The sequence below is a fragment of the Bos grunniens genome, chromosome 1 (genome assembly GCF_055505025.1).
Source record: "Bos grunniens cultivar Pamir isolate PY7600 chromosome 1, Bosgru_T2T1.0, whole genome shotgun sequence".
NCBI lineage: Eukaryota > Metazoa > Chordata > Mammalia > Artiodactyla > Bovidae > Bos > Bos grunniens.
Genome location: NC_141165.1, coordinates 138791978 through 138816295, shown reverse-complemented (window position 1 = coordinate 138816295; position 24318 = coordinate 138791978). Strand labels below are relative to the sequence as shown.

At 37.6% G+C, this 24318-nt stretch overlaps 1 protein-coding gene across 1 annotated transcript in view; it reads left to right on the top strand.

Moving 5' to 3' along the window:
* TMPRSS15 (transmembrane serine protease 15) overlaps positions 1 to 24196 on the top strand; it is a 143497-nt gene extending 119301 nt beyond the window's left edge. The window contains exons 23-26 of the mRNA XM_086415861.1: positions 11233 to 11414; positions 13097 to 13192; positions 19166 to 19305; positions 23834 to 24196. Of these exons, the coding sequence (XP_086271987.1) occupies positions 11233 to 11414; positions 13097 to 13192; positions 19166 to 19305; positions 23834 to 23989 (574 nt within the window). The 3' untranslated portion in view covers positions 23990 to 24196. The remainder of the gene's footprint in view (positions 1 to 11232; positions 11415 to 13096; positions 13193 to 19165; positions 19306 to 23833) is intronic.
* Positions 24197 to 24318: the final 122 nt, after the last annotated feature.

Genomic DNA, 24318 nt, shown 5'->3' with positions numbered 1-24318 from the left:
CCCCTTTTCCCATCCCTCAGCTGCAGTATTCCTGGATGTCACTAAACTTCCCTGTGCTTGTTCCATTTCTCCTTTACTGTTGAGTCTGTTTGTTTTTTATTTTTTCCAACCTTAAAAGAGATATTTGGAAAGTATGAGCCGACTTTGCTGTGATTTAAAGACAAGGAAGGTTGACTTCAAATCAGAGAATAGGATTTTGATCCTACTTATGGTACTGACTGAAGGGTACTTATGGTACTGACTTAAGGGGAAGCCCCCTTGTGGCTCAGATGGTAAAGAGTCTGCCTGCAATGCAGGAGACCCAGGTTCAATCCCTGGGTTGGGAAGATCCCCTGGAAAAGGAAATGGCAACCCACTCCAATAATCTTGCCTGGAAAATCCCATGGATGTAGGAGCTTGACAGGTACAGTTCATGGACTCACAGAGTTGTACACAACTGAGCGACTTCACTTTCCCTTTCGCTTTTTCATGGCACTGACTTTGTGTGACTTCGAATCAATCTGTGGGTTTCAGGATCTCATCTGTAGAGTGTCCACAGATTATCTACCTCCTAGGATGATTGCCAGGGCAAAATTAAGATGCGGCAATACTTTTGTGAATTAGAGAAATGTGCAATAAAATTTTTATTGCTCCTGCTCACGAAATGTCCGTGGAAGAAGACTCTAAGTCTTACCCATGAGATACTCAGCACATTTATTTTCTAAATTGTTTATATTGATAAAATTTCAGACATGCCCCCAAATTGCAAATAATAATACAGAGAAATCCTGTGTACCTTCACTGACATTTACCATTTGTTTACATTTTATGCTATGAGAACTTTCTCATCATTCTTTCATTCCCTCCACTTTGGAGAAATATTTGTTTTCTGAATCATTTGACAGTGGGTTAGACATATGCCTCTTTACACTGTGTTCTTTGTTATTTTTTTTAAACTAAGAACAAGAATATTTTCCTTCATAATCACAGAAAATCATGGAAATTAACATGCATGCAATACAAAATATCTAATTAATTAATACAGTATATATTTACTTTTATCAATTGCCCCAAATATGTTTTTTAGAACATTTGTAGCTTGTATGTTTTCCACCCAAGAACCAATTAAGAATAATGCACTCAATTTGGTTGCCATGTCTCTTTCATCTTTAATCTAAAACAGCCTTTCTGTTAGCCTTACTACCTTTGTCTTTCTCAGCCTTTTTTTCTTGTCTTTGATATCTTTTTAATACATGCAAGTTATTTTATAGAAAGTCCTTATATTTGGGGAAACCCTTCAAGCTTGCTCCCTTGTTGGTCTTGATATATCCCCATTCTTTGAAAACTTCCTTACTTTCTGGCAAAATAAAATGTTCCAGGTTCATCTTGTACTTTCCCTGTCCTTGCTCTCAAATTAAGCTTTCTATAAGAGACCCCAAATCCATTCAGCAATTTTAGTTCCTTCTACATTAAAAAACTAATATCATCCACAGCCCTACAACTGGTGGTATGCCCTGATTCTAGACCCTCTCAGTGGGCATATCTCTATATTCTCATAGCTTTATAAATATGAACTCAAAATGGGACAATTCAAATAAAACACAATAGAATACATTTTAGTCTTTTCTCCTTCCATATTTATAACTCATCTCCAATTATGACAAAGCTTATTTATGCTGTCTACAAAATAACTATGGATTTGATCAAGCTTAGAATGGAAAAGTAGTTTGAAAATTGTGAACCATAGCACTGTCTAAAGCAACCAGAGTTTAATATTGCTTTCATTTTTTCCCACTGACATATGCAAAATGCCTAATCTTAAATGTCCAATTTGATTAGTTTTGAAAATGCATATGTCTGTGTGACCACACTCTCATCAAGACATAAAACATTTCCACCACCTGGAAATTCCTCCCTTATCCCTTCCCAGTCATCACCGTCCTTGAAGTAGACTCCAGAAGGGACCACTGTTCAGTCTGGGTGGGTCACTCATTTATAATTTATAGTATGGATCACATCTATTGAATAGACATCTATCCATGATGACATTCCTGGAGGAGGAAATGCAACCCACTCCAATATTTTTGCTGGGAAAATCCCATGAACAGAGGAGCCTGGCGGGCTACAGTCAGTGGGGTCACAAAGAGTTGGACATGATTGAGCGACTTAAGCACAATAATGAAATTATCATTGATGAGAAGCCTCTCGTCAATCTTCCATTCTTTAATTTGCTCTTCAGAGAAGATCAAATGCACCATGTGGATTACCTCATTTCTCATTAAAACAATTTATTGAAACAGGTGTTAACATTTCTGAAATAGATGATTTCATAACCAGGTGTTTTGGTGTATGACAAGAAATACACATTACTATTTATGCCTTATTTAGTGCTAAATTAAGTTAACTTATAGTGATAATAAAACTCTGAAAGCCAACTTTTTAAACAGTATTGACTACAGTGAGCGATAGTCATGACTGAATAGTCATGTCCGACTCTTTGTGACCCTGTGGACTGGAGCCTGCCAGGTTCCTCTGTCCATGGAAATCTCCTGGCAAGAATACTGGAGTGGGTTGCCATTTCCTTTTTCAGAGGAACTTCCCTACCCAGGGATTGAACTCATGTCTCTTGGATTGCAGGCAGATTCTTTACCATCTGATCCACCAACATTAATTAATTAATTGATACTGCAATTACAGTTTAAAATTTGGATTCTTTTTAATGCCTCAAACAGATAGATCTAGGACACAGAATCTACCCAAACATAATGTTTTAGAAATTATTTCATTTCTACTTAAACATACTCTAAAAAAATATTGTGGGTTTAGTTTCTCTATCTACCTATTCTTACGGTTTTAGGAGATCAGCTAATAATAAATTATCTCCTTCAGGTTGCAGAAATCCTGTAGCACTTTTTCAAGATTTTAGTAATTTTTACAGATCAAAAAAACGAAGAGTATTTTCCTAAGCCAGTAGAGATTTCAAGATTAGTGACTTATTTGGTTTTGGTTATGGCATGGATCTTGATTCCTTTTCTAAGAGATACCAATTCCTAATCTGGTGTCATCTACATAAAGTCACCTTTGGCTCATATCATATAACTCATTTCCTTGATAGTATTCTATCAGCACTACTTTTAATAACATACTTTTATTAACTGCTGCTGCTGCTGCTAAGTCGCTTCAGTCATGTCCAACTCTGTGCGACCCCATAGACGGCAGCCCACAAGGCTCCCCCATCCCTGGGATTCTCCAGGCAAGAACACTGGAGTGGGTTGCCATTTCCTTCTCCAGTGCATGAAAGTGAAAAGTGAAAGTGAAGTCGCTCAGTCGTGTCCGACTCCTAGCGACCCCATGGACTGCAGCCCACCAGGCTCCTCCGTCCATGGGATTCTCCAGGCAAGAGTACTGGAGTGGGGTGCCATTGCCTTCTCCAACTTTTATTAACAGGTAACATTATTATTATTAGTCCACTCAGAAGTTTCATTTCCTAAGTGTTTCAGCATCTGATCTCTGAAGCTACTTCTACTTTGAGAACAAATTCTTCATCTTGGATGGCATCACTGTGAGCTCCCTTCCCTTATTTATTTTGTGTAATCACGTGTGCTGATATGGCTTGATCTGCAACCCCTCTCTCTACCTGGCTAAAATGTGTAACCGCTGGTTGTGCTCAATCTTTCTGACTCCTGGATTGCATCTCGTTTTTCATATATTCCTTCAGTCAGTGAGCACTCACCATTTTTTGTTCTGCTTTTGGCTTCACCGAGTCTTCACTGAGGTGTGTGAGTTCTCTATTGTGGCCCACAGGCTTAGTTTGGGGCTCCCAGTTCCCTGACCAGGGGTGTAACTTGTGTCCCCTGCATTGGAAGGGAGATTCTTAACCACTGGACCACTAGGGAAGTCCAGTGAACATAGCCTGGGCCAAGCACTGTTCTAAGTTTTGGGGGTAATAATGCTCCACAGATCAACAAAGTTTTTGTGTGAATGATGCTTATATTACAGGCTAGGGCAGAGAACAAAAACACTGAGAAGCCTTGCTACCACTGTTAATCAGGAAGTGATTGACAGTGGGGTAGGAACAAGATATGAGATATGAGCAAGACCGTATCCCAGGCCCTGGTGAGGACTCAGTCGGCCGTGGGAAGTGGGATGTGAGCCTGGAAGGTGGAAGAGTGACCTTGTCTTGTCCGGTATCTGTGTAGAGATTCCACTGCTGAGGGGAGCAAGGGTAAAGTTGGGGAAACCAGTCAGAAAGAAACAATGGTGGCTCTAAGATTATGTTAGAGGAAGCTGGACAAATGCCTGGATCTTATTAATACGCTCAGACGCTGAGAGTCATCTAAAGTTGCACTGATCTCAGAAAGTGAAGAGGAACTAAAGAACTTCTTGATAAGGGTGAAAGAGGAGACTGAAAAAGCTGGCTTGAAACGCAACATTAAAAAAATAATAATAAGATCATGGAATTCAGTCCCATCACTTCATGGTAAATAAAAAGGGAAAAACTAGAAGCAGCAACAGATTTTATTTTCTTGGGCTCCAAAATCACTGCAGACAGTGACTGCAGCCACAAAATTAAAAGATGCTTGCTCCTTGGATAGAAACGTACGACAAACCTAGATAGCATTTTAAAATGCAGAGACATCACTCTTGAGAGTCCCTCAGACTGCAAAGAGATCAAACCAGTCAGTCCTAAAGGAAGTCAACTGTAAATATTCATTGGAAAGACTGATGCTGAAACTGAAGCTTGAATAGTTTGGCCACCTGATGGGAAGAGTTGACTCATTAGAAAAGACCGTGATGCTGGGAAAAGTGAAGTCGCTCAGTCATGTCTGACTCTTTGCGACCCCATGGACTGTAGTCTGCCAGGTTCCTCCGTCCATGGGATTTTCCAGGCAAGAATACTGGAGTGGATTGCCATTTCCTTCTCCAGGAGATCTTCCTGACCCAGGGATCGAACCTGGGTCTCCCACATTGCAGGCAGATGCTTTACCATCTGAGCCACCAGCAGATGCTAGGAAAGAAGGAAGGCAAAAGGAGATGTGGGCGGCAGAGGATGAGGTGGTTGGATAGCATAACCAACTTAATGAATATGAATTTGAACAGAGTCTGGAAGTAGTAAAGGCCAGGGGAACCTAGCATGCTGCAGTTAAAGGGGTCTAAAAGAGAGTGGGAAATAGATGGGGAAACAGTGTCAGACTTTAATTTTGGGGCTCCAAAATCACTGCTGATGGTGATTGCAGCCATGAAATTAAAAGATGCTTACTCCTTGGAAGGAAAGTTATGACCAACCTAGATAGCATATTCAAAAGCAGAGACATTACTTTGCCAACAAAGGTCCACCTAGTCAAGGCTATGGTTTTTCCTGTGGTCATGTATGGATGTGAGAGTTGGACTGTAAGAAATCTGAGTGCCGAAGAATTGATGCTTTTGAACTGTGGTTTTGGCGAAGACACTTGAGAGTCCCTTGGACTGCAAGGAGATCCAGCCAGTCCATTCTAAAGGAGATCAGCCCTGGGATTTCTTTGGAAGGAATGATGCTAAAGCTGAAACTCCAGTACTTTGGCCTCCTCATGCGAAGAGTTGACTCACTGGAAAAGACTCTGAAGGAGATCAGCCCTGGGATTTCTTTGGAAGGAATGATGCTAAAGCTGAAACTCCAGTACTTTGGCCTCCTCATGTGAAGAGTTGACTCACTGGAAAAGACTCTGATGCTGGGAGGGATTGGGGGCAGGAGGAGAAGGGGACGACAGAGGATGAGATGGCTGGATGGCATCACCGACTCGATGGACGTGAGTTTGAGTGAACTCTGGGAGTTGGTGATGGACAGGGAGGCCTGGCGTGCTGCAATTCATGGGGTCGCAGAGAGTCGGACATGACTGAGTGACTGAACTGAACTGAACTGAAAAGAGAGTCGAACATGACTTAGTGACCAAACTACAACAACAGATAGATAAGGAGAAGAATAAAGGGTTTGTCTTTAAGCAATAAGATGAGTGTTCATATCATTTATTGAGATGATGAAAATGAGAAGAAACAGAACTAGAAAGGGAATAAAAGTTCTGATGTTTTGTGTATTAAATTTGAAACTTCCTTTCAGAATCCAGGCTTCCCAGGTGGCACTAGTGGTAAAGAACCTGCCTGCCAATGCAAGAGACTCAAGAGACGTGGGTATTTCTGGTATTTAAAGTCATGGCATTGGATAAGATCATCATTGAAACTAATGTTAATGAAGAAAAGAAGGCAGAAAGCAAATTCTAGAATATTCTAATATCTAAATATTTGAGAAGAAAAGAGCTGGCAAAGAGAAACTGAGGAAGAGTAGAGAGTGAAATGAGAGGAAAATCACAAATCCGTGGATAGTCTGGGGAATCAAGTGAAGAAAGGCACTCAAAGATGATTTATTAAGTTTCCAAATATAATCCTTGTTGTTGTTCAGTTGCTAAGTCATGTCTGACTCTTTGCGATCCCGTGGATTATAGCCTACCAGGCTCCTCTGTCCATGGGATTCTCCAGGCAAGACTACTGGAAGGGGTTGCTATTTCCTTCTCCAGGGGATCTTCCTGACCCAGGGACTGAACCCACATCTTCTGCAATGCAGGTATATTCTTTAACCAAAGCCACCTGGGAAGCCCAGCAGTAATCCACCAGATCAAATAGTGCTGAGGATTGTTTGGCTTAGTCTTGGTTCCCTGTACTTATTTCTCTTTTCACACTTAAACACATAGATGCATAACTTTATTTTAAAAACATACTTAATAGATGAAATAAAAAGTCCCATATGTATGAAACGCTTTCCTATTCATGAGAAAGGATAATATTGGAACACACCCTTCCTGTCAACCCTCCTTTACAATACATCTGCCTTTTTACACACTTGGCTTTTTTTCTTTTGAGTTTCTTTATGGACTCATGGCCCTTTATTAACAATGTATTTTATTAACTAGAATAATTATTGTGATTACTATATGATGCTCAAATTGTTAAAGCTAGCCAGTGTTATCCCATTTAATATGGTTCCTTTGTTCTTTTAAAATTACCTCCGATACTCTTGAAAACTTTATTGATCTCTGACAACAGTAGCACATTTCAGTGGCATTCCAATTCTTTCTTGCCTTTGAAAATTGGCTATTCCATTAGGAATTCTTTTCCATTCATGGAGAATGAAAATAGAGACTAAAAGTTCTGTAAACATATGGGTTGGCAGTGGGTAAACTTGCTGAGGTTGCTTTATGCTACCGTTAGAAATGGGAGAATATTAAAAAATTCAGTTTATAGTATGGGTTCCCATTGATCTTTTTTTCCTTTTAGCATATTGCGTTGCTGTATGATAATTATCTTACCATATTTACTTCCTACCACAGTGAAAATCCCACTTACAAATGGACATTTTTTTTTAAGATTTTTACAGATCAGATGACTATTTATATTTACTTTGACCATGTCGAGTGGCATATGGGATCTTAGTTCCCCAACCAGGGATAGAATCCATGCTCCCTTCAGTGGAAATGCAGATCCCTAAACACTGGACCACCAGGGATGTCCCCTGGACATTGTTATGCTTACGTTAGTGAAGTTATTTAATCCCAAGACAGAGCAACATAAAGTGGGCAGCATCTATGGAGCACCTGGTATATGCCATGAGGTACACAGTCTTTGAAGTTGCAGAGGTCGGGAACACACATCTTTTTATTTCATCTCAACCTATGCCTTTCTTTTCCTCACTACTGAGAATAACACTTTGCTTGAACAGAGCAGGCAAAGATGAAATGTAGCAGAAATTCCGCCCACTTGCCCTAACTAAAAATACCCTATTTCTGCCATCTTTAGCCTCTGCTGGATTGGGTCTGCCTATCCAGTGGGGTTATATACTGTTCCCATCCCAACCTGTCTTCTCTCCTATAGCTTTTCCTTGATGTGTGAGATTACAGATGCTTTGAAACAAGAATATTTTTGAAACATACCAAGTCCCCTTTCTTCGTCTGTAGTGATTTCTCTGAAGATTTTCTTCCCCCATCTCTTGGCTCTGGATGAATGGAAAAGCTAGGAAGGATATGTATTGCTCAATATACCAATAGTAATTACAAAGTACGGATTCTTGAGTCCCATGCCAACCTTCTAAATTAGAATTTCTAAAGATAGAATGTAGGAATCTGAATTTTTAGCAAATTTCTCCAGTCATTCATAAGATTTAAGTACCGTTGGCTATGACTTCCGTAGTCTCAAGTCTTTGTGCTCAGAGAAAAGGATGTAGTCATTTTATTTTGCTTGTGCTAGTGTGGGGCTCATGCCGGGGAAGTTAATTACATAGACACGGAAAGTTATGCAGAAGGGACATGAGAGAGAAGTGCAAATGACACATGTTGGAGAGATATTTCTTACCTATAGCGCTGCTTACAGATGGTGGGAAAAAACATGGAAGAGAGGCTCTATTCATTGTAGCAGAATAATAATTTCAGAAATCGTTAAGAATTATGTCAGAATAACATTGCAGTAAGCCACATTAGACCAGAAGATTAAAACATGCATGTTTAATCTTAGTTTGTTGTTTGTGTTGCTTCTCTATTTGAAATACCAAAATAATGAGAGAAAATGGTGATTCCTAAACTTTGCATTACCTACAAATTCTCTCATATCAGTGTTATTTCAATAGTTCTCAGATAGAGTACAGTACATACAAAAGAGATAATTTGGGAATTTAGCTACTAAACTGCATTTTATCCGAGCTGCATTGTTTTATTGATTTAAATTGATAGCAAGTAAATTGAATATACCACTGAGAACTTTTTTGTATTTTTTCTGAATATAAAATATGTAGAAACATTTAAGGAGACAATAAATTTTTTAAGTAAATGTACTCAATTTCAAAATGAAATCTATAAAATGGGGTCATACTTCCTTTGAACAAATGTTAATAATTATTATTGAAATGTTATACCATTAATATAGTGTTATTAGTATAATAATTAGTATACCAATTATACCAATTAATAAACAATACTTTATTCTCATTCATAATGAAATCAATAATTAATAATTTATTAAATAAATAACTTACTTATCTCAGTATTTATAAGTGATTTGATTATGGGCTACTTAATTATAAATAGTAAATTTAATAATTTATTAATAATAAATGAACAAAAGTAATAATGACTTATCATTACTAAATAATACTATAAGTGATTAGTATGTATAATTTAACATATAAATAATAATATAATGCATTGGTTATATAAACTATAATGCAAGATATATATAAATAAATACAATTAAATGCAAAGTAGGAAAATAGTGGGGCAATTTTAAGATGCATTTTTTGTAAATATCAAGTAAATATATAAATTAAATGCTGAGTAAAAATACTTACAGCTTTTTCAGAGGAGTAATTATTTAAGAGGAATACACAAAGTAATGAATAAATAGGTAAAAACATAACAGATGGACTTGGAATAACTTCATGCCCTTTATATATTTACATATATTTGTAGGTGACTTGGATTCTAATATTTGAAGTACCGTGTTAAACTAGGCATTTATGACCACAGAGAATTGAATGACTAGTTCTGTTATATTACAGTTATTGGAATTTTCACTTCATTGTGAATATGGCTCAGTTGGCTTAATACCAGTTTTCCAACAGTAATTTCTTGGTATGGAGATGTTGCCTACCAACAGCACATTGAGGAATTTCTGTACACTTTCAAATTCTAATACAATCTCCAATTTAATTTGCCTATAATACAAATGTTATCCTTTACCAGTACATTATCAGTAGTCAACATTGTGTATGAAAAATTGTGAGTTCATTATGTGTGGAAACTGCTCAAGTTCATGTATTACCTTATAAATATAATAGGTTTTATTGTTTATGTGACTTCTGTGAATTCAGTGATCCCCTAAACAGGAGGTGCTGCTGAACTTCCTTTCATTGTTACCATAGCTACTGTGGTTGCTGGAAGGAGCCTTGAACCAAGAGGTGGTCTCCACACTGGAATGTGATCTATAGCAGTAGTTCTCAAACCTTACCAACAACATGGAGATTTAATTTAAAAATGAATATTTAAAAATGCCTCTCTCCATCCCAGACTTATTAAATCAGAGATAGGGAAAGGAGAACAGTGTTATTTAAAAGTGAAACAGGTGATTCTAATGGGAAACATAAGTTGAAAACCACAATCTTGTTCAGTTTAGTCACTCAGGCGTGTCCAACTCTTTGAGACCACGTGGACTGCAGCACGCCAGGCTTCCCTATCCATCACCAATCCAGAGTCTGCTCAAATTCATGTCCATTGAGTCGGTGATGCCATCCAACCATCTCATCCTCTGTTGTCCCTTTTCTCTCTGCCTTTAATCTTTCCCAGCATCACGGTCTTTTCCAAGGAGTCAGTTCTTTGCATCAGGTGGCCAAAGTATTAGAGCTTCAGCTTCAGCCTCAGTCCTTCCAATGAATATTCAGGGTTGATTTCCTTTAGGATTGAGGTGTTTGGTCTCCTTGCTCTCCAAGGGACTCTCAAAAGTCTTCTCCAACACCACAGTTCAAAAGCATCAGTCCTTCAGCACTCAGATTTCTTTATGGTCTAAATCTTACATCCATACATGATTACTAAAAAAACCATACCTTTGAATAGAGGGACGTTTTTTGGTAAAGTAATATCTCTGCTTTTTAATATTCTGTCTAGTTTGGTTCATAGCTTTTCTTCCAAGGAGCAAGCTCTTTTAATTTCATGGCTGCAGTCACCATCTGCAGTGATTTTGGAGCCTCAAAAAATAAAGTCTCTCACTTTTTCCATTGTTTCCCCATCCATTTGCTGTGAAGTGATGGGACCAGGCGCCATAATCTTAGCTTTTTGAATGTTAAGTTTTAAGCCAGCTTTTTCTCTCCTCTTTCACTTTCATCAAGAGGCTCTTCAGTTCCTCTTCACCTTCTGCCATAAGGGTGGTGTCATCTGAATATCTGAGGTTATTGATATTTCTCCCAGCAACCTGGATTCCAGCTTGCACTTCATCCAGCCCAGCATTTCACATGATTTATTCTGCATATAAATTAAATAAGCAGGGTGACAATGTACAGCCTTGATGTACTCCTTCGCCAATTTGGAAATTACAGGAAATATTTTTAAAGAAGAATTCGTCAGAGAAGTGCAAGATTACCTGAAGATATGAACAAGTGGTTCTGAAATATCTACTGTGAATTTCTCTAGAGTGTAACTGTGGTGGATGGGAAATTTCTTATTCTTTTGTTTTCATAATCTTTAGGAGAAATATGGAGCCGTCTAAGTGGAAAGCAGTGCTAGGCCTGCATATGGCATCAAATCTGACTTCTCCTCAGATAGAAACTAGGTTGATTGACCAAATTGTCATAAACCCACACTACAATAAACGGAGAAAGGACAATGACATCGCCATGATGCATCTTGAAATGAAAGTGAACTACACAGGTAGGAGAAATCAGCTTTAGTCATCTTATCTGACCATATTAATTCAAGATCAGACTTGAAATATTATCAGTACCAGTGTATTAATAGTCCATAAAAGTTGGGTAATTTGTTATAGAAATCATTATAATTTAAATGGAATTGGGAAATGGGGAGACACATATTAAATTACCTTCATCAAGGTGCTTAAATCCAGCTTTCTGGAAAATTGACCAGTAAAATAAAACTCTCAGAGTCCTGTATAACAGTCAACTCCCAGGAGCAACCCAGAGAAAGTAGATCATGCTCTACTGCACGCAACCTCTCTTTCTCATGGAAAAGAAAGGTAGGTTCACCTGCTACAGATTCTGGAATAGGACAAAGTGAGACGACCATGTGTTCAAAGAGCAAAGGGAGTGAGAATGGCTATCCGTGTGTGTGTGTGTGTGTGTCTGTGCTCAGTCATCTCCGACTCTTTGTGACCCCATAAACTGTAGCCCACCAGCCTCCTGTGTCCGTGGAATTTTCCAGGCAAGAGTACTGGATTATGTTGCCATTTCTTCCTCCAGGGGATTTTCCTGACTCAAGGGTCAAGCCCATGTCTCTTCTGTCTCTTGCCTTGGCAGGTAGACTCTTTACCACCCAGCCACCATTCATAAAGAGAGTCAGTAATATTAATGAAATGGCAGATGGAGGGCTTCCTCCAAAAATGTAAATAAGGTACAAGAAATCACCTGAGAGAGTAAACCTTATCCTGAAGGGCTCTGCTCAGCTCCAACCTTTACTCTGAAGACTTTCCAGTCCCCAGTCAGGAGAAAGTGCTGGCATTCCTGTTCTTCTAAGGAATTTGGTCTCCATGTGTAGGAGTGTGTGTTAGTTGCTCCATTGTGTATAACTCTTGTGACTCCATGGACTTTAGCCTGCAGGCTCCTCTGTCCATGGAATTCTCCAGGCAAGAGTACTGGAGTGGGTTGCCATTTCCTTCTCCAGGGGATCTTCCCCACGGGTCTCCTGTATCACAGCGGATTCTTTACCATGAACCACCAGGGAAGGCCCCACATGTAGGAGAGCACTTCTCAAAGGCACACGCTTGCTGTAGTTGGGTGTATGAGCCTATCCTTTTATCTACTTTTGTGTCTGCCCTGTGTTTTACATGTCTCGGATGCTGAATAAATGTTAGGAGGCTTGCAAATTATTGGAGAAGGGCTTAAAAAGTCAGCAAGCTGTGCTGATGCCTCCATAAGTACCCTGTAAAACAATCGCCTAAGACCCTTTTTAATGTGGGGATAATTGGGGGAAAGAAAAATCCCCCACAGAACATTTGCCCAAATTTCTCTTAATTAACCCTGATAAAACAGCCTTACCAAGATTTTCACAGAACTGGCACCACATTCTATTAAGTACCACGATGATTTAAAAATCAAATGTGTATGACTAATTCCAGAACTAAGATGTGTACATTACAGCAGAGTAATTGAGACAATGCGGGGGATCCTAAAAGGCCACCAGTGGTACCTAATCCACTTTCAAAGAAGTGCTGCTCTGCAATGCTTCTTTCCCTTAAGACTGATGTCTAAAACATGTCCAGGCAGCATAAAATGAAAACACAAGTTTTTTTTAGATGAAATGTTGAAAAGGATTGATTTTTAAAACTTTTGGAAATGCATGTGTGTTTGTCCTTGTTTTGTTTTCTTTCATATTTCCAGATTATATACAGCCTATTTGTTTACCAGAAGAAAATCAAGTTTTTCCCCCAGGAAGAATTTGTTCTATTGCTGGCTGGGGGGCACTTATATATCAAGGTAAATTGTCAGATTCAAAAGAAAATATAAAAAGCTTGCTAGTACTCTACCCTGTGACTGTTTTCAAAAGACTCATATTATAACACTTTTCCTCAATGTCTCTTAAAAGCGCTGTCAGGCTTATATTCGTATGTTCTTTTTTGTATAGTTAAAAATTTCATTTCCAAATTGCATTACCATATTATAAAACTATAATTATTATAAGAGGGAAATCCAAGCATCCCCCGAGCTCAATATCTAATGTTAATATTAATATTATAAACAATCTGATGAAAAGATATACTCACTGAAATGAATATAGCCAAAAGTGACAAAAATGTATTTTTGTAAAGCATATGGATGAAGTCTCATCAAAAGTCAAATTATTTTCTTTTTAATTAATGTTTTTTATTGAAGGATAATTGCTTTACAGAATTTTGTTGTTTTCTGTCAAATCTCAACATGACTCAGCCATAGTCTGAGCCTCCCTTTTGAACCTCCCTCCCATCTCCCTCCCCATCCCACCTCCTCTAGGTTGATACAGAGCCCCTGTTTGAGTTTCCTGAGCCAACAGCAAATTCCTATTGACTATTTTACATATGGTAATGTAAGTTTCCATGTTACTCTTTCCATACATCTCCCCCTCTCCTCCCCTCTCCCCATGTCCATAAGTCTGTTCTCTATGTCTGTTTCTCCATTGCTGCCCTGCAAATAAGTTCTTCAGTACCATTCTTCTAGATTCCATATATATGTGTTAGAATATGATACTTATCTTTCTCTTTCTGACTCACTTCACTCTGTATAATAGGTTCTAGGTTTATCCACCTCATCAGAACTGACTCAAATGTGTTCCTTTTATGGCTGAGTAATACTCCATTGTATATATGTACCACAACTTCTTTATCCATTCATCTGTCGATGGATATCTAGGTTGCTTCCATGTTCTAGCTATTGTGAATAGTGCTGAAATGAACAATGGGATACATGTGTCTTTTTCAGTTTGGTTACCTCAGGATATATGCCTAAGAGTGGGATTGCTGGGTCTTATGGTGGTTTTATCCCTAGTCTTATAAGGAATCTCCATACCGTCTTCCATAGTGGCTGTATCAATTTACATTCCCACCAACAGTTCAAGAGTGTTCCCTTTTCTCCACACCCTCTCCAGCATTTATTGTTTGTAGACTTTTAGTATATTTTTATTCAAGCTCATAGGACCTTATCAGTTCAGTTCAGTTCAGTTGCTCAGTTGTGTCTGACTCTTTGCAACCCCATGGACTGCAGCACACCAGGTCTCCCTGTCCATCACCAACTCCTGGAGTTTACTCAAACTCATGTCCACTGAGTCATTGATGCCATCCAACCATCTCATCTCTGTTGTCCCCTTCTCCTCCTGCCTTCAGTCTTTCCCAGCATCAGGGTCTTTTCAAACGAGTCAGTTCTTTGCATCAGGTGGCCAAAGTATTGAAGTTTCAGCTTCAGCATTAGTCCTGCCAATGAATATTCAGGACTGATTTCCTTCAGGATGGACTGGTTGGATCTCCTTGCAGTCCAAGGGACTCTCAAAAGTCTTCTCCAACACCACAGTTCAAAAGCATCAATTCTTCGGTGCTCAGCTTTCTTCACAGTCCAACTCTCACATCCATACATGACTACTGGAAAAACCATAGCCTTGACAAGATGGACTTTTGGGTTTTTTTTATATTCTGTTTTTTTTTAATATTCTGTCTAGGTTGTTCATAACTTTCCTCCCAAGGAGTAAGCGTCTTTTAATTTCATGGCTGCAGTCACCATCTGCAGTGATTTTGGAGCCCAGAAAATAAAGTCTGTCACTGTTTCCATTGTTTCCCCATCTATTTGCCATGAAGTGATGGGACCAGATGCCATGATCTTAGTTTCCTGAATGTTGAGTTTTAAGCCAACTTTTTCACTCTCCTCTTTCACTTTCATCAAGAGGTTCTTTAGTTCTTCTTATAGGACCTTATAATGACTCATTTTAAATTTTTTTTTATTTTTTTGTTTTTTAACTTTACAATATTGTATTGGTTTTGCCATATATCAACATGAATCCGCCACAGGTATAAACGTGTTCCCCATCCTTAACCCTCCTCCCTCCTCCCTCCCCATACCATCCCTCTGGGTCGTCCCAGTGCACCAGCCCCAAGCATCCAGCATCGTGCATTGAACCTGGACTGGCGACTCGTTTCATATATGATATTATACATGTTTCAATGCCATTCTCCCAAATCATCCCACCCTCACCCTCTCCCACAGAGTCCAAAAGACTGTTCTATACATCTGTGTCTCTTTTGCTGTCTCGTATACAGGGTTATTGTTACCATCTTTCTAAATTCCATATATATGTGTTAGTATACTGTATTGGTGTTTTTCTTTCTGGCTTACTTCACTCTGTATAATAGGCTCCAGTTTCATCCACCTCATTAGAACTGATTCAAATGTATTCTTTTTAATGGCTGAGTAATACTCCATTGTGTATATGTACCACAGCTTTCTTATCCATTCATCTGCTGATGGACATCTAGGTTGCTTCCATGTCCTGGCTATTATAAATAGTGCTGCGATGAACATTGGGGTACATGTGTCTCTTTCACTTCTGGTTTCCTCAGTGTGTATGCCCAGCAGTGGGATTGCTGGGTCATAAGGCAGTTCTTTTGTAGACTTTTTGATGATGGCCATTCTGACCAGTGTGAGGTGATACCTCATTGTAGTTTTGGTTTGCATTTCTCAAATAATGAGCAATGTTGAGCATCTTTTCATGTGTTTGTTAGCCGTCTATATATGTCTTCTTAGGAAAAGTGTCTGTTAGGTCTTTTTCCCACTTTTTGATTGGGTTGTTTGTTTTTCTGGCATTGAGTTGTATGAGCTGCTTGTATACTTTGGAAGTTAATCCTTTGTCAGTTGTTTCATTTGCTATTATTTTCTCCCATTCTGAGGGTTGTCTTTTCAACTAGCTTATAGTTTCCTTTGCCATGCAAAAACTTGTAAGTTTAATCAGGTCCCACTTGTTTAGTTTTGTTTTTATTTCCATTACTCAAGGAGGTGGGTCACAGAGGGTTAGCTTTGATTTATGTCATCAACTGTTCTACCTATATTTTCCTCTAAGAGTTTTATAGTTTCTGGCCTTACATTTGGGTCTTTAATCCATTTTGAGTTTATCTTTGTGTATAGCTTAGGAAGCATTCTAATTTCATTCTTTAACATGCAGCTGTCTTCCTAGCACCATTTATTGAAGATGCTGTCATTGCCCCATTGTATATTCTTGCCTCCTTTGTCAAAAATAAGATACCCATGATACATGGGTGTATTTCTGGGCTTTCTATCTTAAGAAGCCAAGTTATTAACTATTACTTTTCCCAAAGCAATGAAAGTGTTTGTATTAATCATAGAAATAATATAATTTATATTACATAAATTATCATATAAATGTTTACATGATAAATCATATAAATTAATCATATAAATGTAAAGATGAGTAGGAAATTCTTTTCAACATGCTGATTCCACCTACTGACAGACTATAAATTAATAAACCATTGGCTCACTAGCATTTTTTGATAGCATGCTTTCCAAACAAAGAAAACATGCCCATATTAAAAATAATCAAGCATTTAAAAATAAAAAGCATTCTAGTACTTCATACCCCATAAATGTAACTGGAAGTTTCATTGGTTTCAAAATTCTTCATGGGAGTTAACTCCATGTAGGATAATTTGACCATTCGTTCATAGCTAAGCAAAAAGTTAAAGAACTATTGTCAGGTGGAAAAACCTGGTCTCTAGAATTACAACAGGTCATTGCCATCTTATGTAAAGATCCTAATTGCATTTAAGATGAAAATGCACAAAATCTTGTGGAGAGGAGCAGGTCCCAAAAGCAAAAGATGCACAGCAAAAATATTCTTACTTCTTGTAGGAGAGAGTATAATATGTGAGTCAAATCATTGTCTGATGGTTCCAACAAAGCTTCTCCACTGCAATTACGTTATGTGGCTGAAATGCTTTGCTTCTGCTGCCCGGAAAGTATATTGAAGTCAAAGACTGTTTATTATTCTATTTCCTCCATTTGAAAAATGTCATAACTTATTAACTTTGAAATCTGAAGAGTAAAAATGATTCTTAGATATTTTTTCTATCAGACTTCAAGCTAAAAGACATTTATGACTACAATGTACTCTTTAAAAACAAATTATCTACTAACAAAATTTAAGACTTTATTGCATAAGAAATTATTTTTTTAAGAGTTGAGTAAACTTGTTCAGATTTGCTTATTGCTACTAAAGATATGCATTTAATTGACTTAAGAAAAGACTCTGGGAGTGGTATGGAGCCAAGAAAAAAAAAATCTGCATCTGAGATCAATTTCACTTAGAAATAAAGAAATCATATTTAAATACTTCCTGGGTGATGGCAATTTTAACGAATTTTATAAACTTTGTCTTAGGGTTTCCAACTATTTCTAAAATAACAGTTTTTCCCCTTTGAGTATAATATACTAATTAATTTTCTAAGAAGATTATGAACATATTGCTTACAAAGAAAAGAAAGAAGTATTAGTTGATTAAATCAAGGCAACTAGTAAAATTAAAATAATTTCACCAACATTTTTGTGTGGGTTTTTTCTGTGTGAACATGTATATTTTCAATTGTCCTCTTGATAACTCATGTTGACAAGTATTAACTGTAAGACCACTGCTCAAATTTTTTTTAACTTTTTAAAAAGTTTTATCATATAGCGAACCAATTTTTTTTATTTCTTGACAAGCAGCAAAATTGTCTTTGATTTTTATCGTAAAACTAAGTCTACCAGGCCATACTCCATCTTCATAGAATAAATGACAGTGAGATGCTGAAAGTTCTCCATCATAACCTCTATAATTCACTTTTTAAAGTCCATTGTCAAACTTTAAAAGTCATCCAGCCTCTGAAGTCACTGGCACCAGTTGGAATCAGTTCCCAACTTCATGTTCACTGTCACACTGATGCCTTGAAATTGACCATGGTTAGAGTGCTTATAACAGGCACATTGACAGACAATACATATTGGGGCTTTGTCTTCATTTTTGAAAACCAGTTACTGAATATTTACAAACACACCACTGGGTTATTTACACATTGCTTTGCACCTAAATCTCACACACACACACACTCACACACACACGTTTGTTTCTCATTTTTTAGTGTGGCAACAAAACGTAACTGGAAATGAGGTCACACCAACACTGGCTGTCACATGCGCTAGCTGATTTTCAACTTTCTGCCTCTCTTGAGAAACCAAATAGAATTGCTAATTATTGGAAAGTGCTTATCATGTACCTTTTCTAGGGCACTAGACACCTGCTTTTTTCACATCCCTCTTGGGATTGGTGTTTCAGTAAACAAAGATTCAGGCTTTCAGTGGATGAGTCATTTTGTAAAAAGCATGGAAGTATGCTCTGCTACTCAATGCCTCCTTTCTCTCTGCACATGGATGACAAGCTGATTGCCCTGAGACCAGGGCACAGTTCCTCTGAGCTTTGTCTCCTGCACAGTTCGCACCTGTTTGCTCACAAAGGAGCTGAATACCATCATAAGGGAGCACCTATTCAGGTGGCAGATGAAAAGCACTTCTGGATTTCTGAGCCTTTGCTAATTTTCATGAATGAAGCTTTTTGTGTTGGTGGGCTTTTTTCCCCATGAACCATGTGGTCACCACTTGAAATTACTGAAAATACCCAAAGACTGTCTAGTCCAGTCAACCATCCCTGCTAACCCTTGGGAACTAAAGAAAGTGCTTTACTGTCACTCATTTGGCAAAATCCGCAGATGGGCTTTATTATGTGCTTTAAAGTACAAGGTTTAGCATTTAGTTTCATTGTATATGCACACAGTACTCAGTAATGAGAGGGAACTGTTGAAATAAATAAGACTGATGGTGGCTCATTCGCTGATGCATGTTGATCACTTCTGACTGGCTGGCTGCATTATCCATCTCCAATAGGTTCTACTGCAGACGTACTGCAAGAAGCTGACGTTCCCCTTCTATCAAATGAGAAATGTCAACAACAGATGCCAGAATACAACATTACGGAAAATATGGTGTGTGCAGGCTACGAAGCAGGAGGGGTAGATTCTTGTCAGGTAAATATGTAAAACTGCTCACCTTCAATTTCAAGAAAGCATTGCTACATGATGAGCTCATCATTCATTATGACCAGGGAGTACAGAACTCACCAGGATCTTAAGTATCTCTTCTTTTACAAAACTGTGACTTTTCACTTTTATTTGTGGCTTATCTGAATAGTCCTCCAGGGTAGACCTGAGCAAGTCAGAAACAAAGCTAATTTTAACAACAAGAGTTACAAATCAGATGTTTTTAGAGGCTAGGCATAAAATAAGAATGTGTCCAAATGCCAAGTGAAATAGAGTGGGCCTATAGGGGTGGGTGGGCTGGAGAGGTACACCTTAGTTAGAAGCATTTACTTTCAGATTTCCAATTCTTTAAAAAAAAACCCTAATACAAACAAAACAGATCTGTAGGCCAAATTTAGCCAATACTTCTCCCATTCTCAACCCTTATTCAGAGTCTGGTCCAGGTATCCAGTCACCCAAAATAATTTCTGGATGAAAACCAAGCTGGAGAGCATGCAAGGTATTTGAAGTATCATTAGCTTTTGACTTGTGTGACTTTCAGAGAAAACTCTTACCCACAAAATAACCCTCATGGAAAACAAAATCATCTTACCACCTAGAAATAATGTAGCCATCTATCAGTTCTAGGAAATCTACATACACTCAACAAATACAAAGTAAATTCTGCTAGATTTTAGAATTTAATTAATTCTCAGGTACAGCATGAAATAACCATGAGAGCATGGATTCCACATTCAAACTACTTATTTGACCCTTGCTGTAAAACCTACCAGTGAGAGTGGGCAAGTCACATAGGTATGATTAAATAGAGTTTTGAAAGCAGTAACACATGTAAGGCACTAAGTAGGCACTCAAAAAGAGTAAAAATTGTTATTGTAAGAGTGTAAATAAATTTTGTGGCATGTTTTCTATATTTGAAAATTAATAAAATATTAATGCATTAACATCTACTGGATTAGATTAAATCTGATAACAGGATTGTGCGGGTTTGTCATGTCTGACTCTGTGACTCCATGGACTGAAGCCTGCCAGGCTCCTCTGTCCATGGAATTCTCCAGGCAAGAATACTGGAGTGGGTAGACATTCCCTTCTCCAGGGGATCTTCCCAACCCAGGGATCAAACCAGTTCTCCTGCATTGCAAAATTCTTTACCATCTGAGCCACCAGGGAAGCCCATGTTTGCTATATTTGAAAATTAATAAAATATTAATGTATTAACATCTACTGGCTTAGATTAAACGTGATAGCAAGATTGAGCCAATGAATAATTCACAAATGAAAATGTAGCAATTTATCCAGTGCTGAAATGGCTTCACTTTGTTAAGGTGTAAATAACTTGTTATATACATGAACATGTATTAATACATATGTCATAATAATCTGACTTGATACAAGACTTTCTTAGACACTTAAGCTGGTAGATCCATATGTGTCCTCTAGTTGAGTCCATGTCTCATGTCATCTTAAATGTTCAGCTTAGTTTTACATTTACCCTGCTTTGATGAACACTTGCACATTCAAGATGAATAGGATTGCATTCTTGTTTAAAAATTATCTCTGATGTCTACTACCCTTTAAAATGATAAGTGTGCTAAAGGTAAGATACATTGCCACTTAGAGGGAGATTTATATAATTATTGTTTAGAAGAGAAATCAGCAGTACACCTTCAATTAGAGTTAATGGGGGTTGTGTAGCGGACCCCCTCACACATGAGGTAGAAAGTATGACCGCTGATGCTATCGATGCTCGGGCTACATTAAGCCAGTAACTCATGCCAGATCTCTGAAATCTGTTTGGCTCTGGTTTCTAGAGAGTCAAGTGTGTTATTCATTAGCAAGTAAGAAAGCTCCCACACAAGACAATTCTTTGTAACATAATATTGTCATGATTGAGGAATTGATAGTCTGGAGATTACATGATTTTCTTTTTTTAAGATACTATTTATTCAAGTGAATAGATTTTGTTAAAACTGGGATCACATTCTAGTTAAAGCCACTCAATCTATACTAAGAGAATTACATGATTTTCTTTGTTCAACTTTAATATTGTGTTAAACAGGAAGATTGATTAAACAAAGATACATTATTTTAAATTATGCCTATGTTATTATTGGTACATCATTTAAGTTCTTCAAAACATTATATTCTTCCCCTCTAGTGGTGAAGAATTTGTCTTATTAGTCATTCACACGTTCTTGAATATCTTCCGGTTTCCCAAAGGCTTGTGCTTGCTAAACAATTGTTTGGATTTTACGGCACCGTGATTAGCTGTCAAAAGTCCCTGTAAAACTAAGTGAATGACATACAAAGAGCAAACCTGTTCTGCCAACTATTTTGATCCTTATTCTATAAACTGGTTTTCAAAGTGTGACCTCCAATCCAGATTAGCATCACCCAAATACTTGTTATAGGTGCAGATTCTTAGCTCTGCCCGAGAGCCACTAAGTCAGAAACTCTAGAGGCGGAAGTCCAGCAATGTATGTGTGAGCAAGCCCCCCCGCCCCCGGAGTGATTCTGATGCAACCCAAGGTTTAAGAACCACTACCCCAAACAAAAATGGTCTCTAATCCTCATACTCAGATTCTCAGTCATAGAAGTTAGTGATTTTTGTTTTCTTCACAAATATAGCATCTCAGTGGAAACACACTTTAGGTTAATACTTTATGTTCTGAAAGTGAAATTGAAAGTCACTCAGTCGTGTCCGACTCTTTGCAACCCCCCAGGCCAGAATACTGGAGTAGCCTTCCCTTTCTCCAGGGATCTTCTCAACTTGGGTATCAAACCCAGGTCTCCCACAATACAGGTGGATCTCTACCAGCTGAGCCCTTATGTTCTGAACCTTTATTCCTATTTTTGAAGTAGTTACACACATCAGAGATAGTGGAAGAAGATTATACCTTCATTGAATAAATCAGAAAATAAAGGCAAAGAGAAGTTACACAGTGGAACTGACATGGTGCAGTTTGATGATGGGAAGAAATAGCCCCAGACGTAGGTCTCTCAACCAGACGGACCACCCAGCTGTTTGGCCTCAAGCCTGCTGGTGGATTCTTCAAATAATTGCAAATGAGCCAGTCTGTGCTGGTTAATTTAAAATCCTTGTTCATGTAATCAACATCTGGATTCTACCATCTATTAGAAAATTATTTTGAAAATATGAAGAAAACCAAATGAGTCCTTTTGAAAGTACCCAAAGAGTTGGAGTTTATTTGTACTAATTTATAAGTCACATATAACTTAGAGTCAGTATTTATTCTTATCTTGAATTGACACTGTTCCATAAATATTTCTGAACCTATATTATGGACTAAGGGTTGAGGATGTAGAAGTATTAATCAAATCATAAGCTCTGCCTTCAAACAACTTGAGTGCATTTGTTACATTTAGAAAAGAAAGTAACCAGTGGTTGCCAATATGACTTACGCTCTTCTGCACCCAGGAGAGAAAGGGTGATTTTCTAAATACATTTTTTCCCCTTATATGTAGGCTTCAAAGGTAATCAAGAATCAGGCAAAAAATCTCTCAGGATAATTTTTTAAATAAGCTTGTGTGAAATATTCTATTGTACCAGTGATTTCAACCACAGCATACAGGGGTTTATGTTCCTTCATAAATATAAAAAAGGAAAGGCTAATTAAAATATGTTTCACATTAATGTGGGAAAATATTTGTCAATTCTCTGTCATTAAATAATGGTATTATACATTTGCATTACATTCCTTTCCATTACACAGGAACAGTCATGTGTAAATAAACTATATAAATAACTAGGAATTGCTATAATTAATATTTATTAAAATTACAGACATTTCATCAATTAAAATCTCAGATGAAAACATGTGTACCTGTCACTAGAAATTATATTATAAATGTACCTATTTCCATTGAAATATTACTTTTTCAAATCTGATTATGCTTGTCTAATACCAAAACCTAATGCTACTCAAGAGAACTAAAATCAATTTTATGTGTGAGTTCTTAGTCATCCTAAAGCACATAATGTGGAATGACTGTCTTTCCACAAAGTCCCTCATAATACTTAGGATAAATCAATATCTCCTTTAATAAAAAGATTAGCTTTTAACATATATTTTGATTGGGATGCTCTCAGAGTTGTGCCTTAGAAAGTGTCTTTGTTGTTTAGTCCCTAAGTCATGTTCAATTGTTTGAAACCCCATGGAATGTAGCCCACCAGGCTCCTCTGTCCATGGGATTTCCCAGGAAAGTTTCTTGGTACCCATTAAAACGCCATAATTAAAGGGAATGCTTGCTATAAAAGTGAATCACAAAAAATTACACACAAATTTTGTTTTAGTTGTCACAGTTTCTGTGTCCTTACTGACCAGCTAAAGGTTCTCATTCTTGATCTAGTGTGACGATGAGACTATTCATAGTTGACTTGCAATGAAACCATATTTTTGATCTTCAGTTTTGGATTTATTTGCTAAACAATTATATATGTATTTATATCAATTGACCACACATCGATGATTTTCTTTGGCAATTTACTGTTTAGGGGGATTCAGGCGGACCACTCATGTGCCAAGAAAACAACAGATGGCTCCTGGCTGGCGTGACGTCATTTGGATATCAATGTGCACTGCCTAATCGCCCAGGGGTGTATGCCCGGGTCCCAAGGTTCACAGAGTGGATACAAAGTTTTCTACATTAGAGTGTTTCCAGAAACAAAGATGAAAATCAGGCAGTTTTCCCATTTCACTTTAAGAAGCATGGAAATTGAGAGTTAAAAAAATAATAATTTATAAAAGTCTTGATTCTTACCTAAGGCACTGAAATGCTACAGAAAAAAAAAAGCAAAAACTAATCTTTACAATACAAAGTAACTATAAAATAATAAATTCTGATTTTATTGTCAACAGTTACTCTTTCACAGACATCATTATTTCCTTTGTTCTTAATCATTATTTTTATCGTATTCTTATTTAAAGAAATTATATTTTAAATCATGTAATATAATGTTTAAGTAAAGTTAGGAAGAGA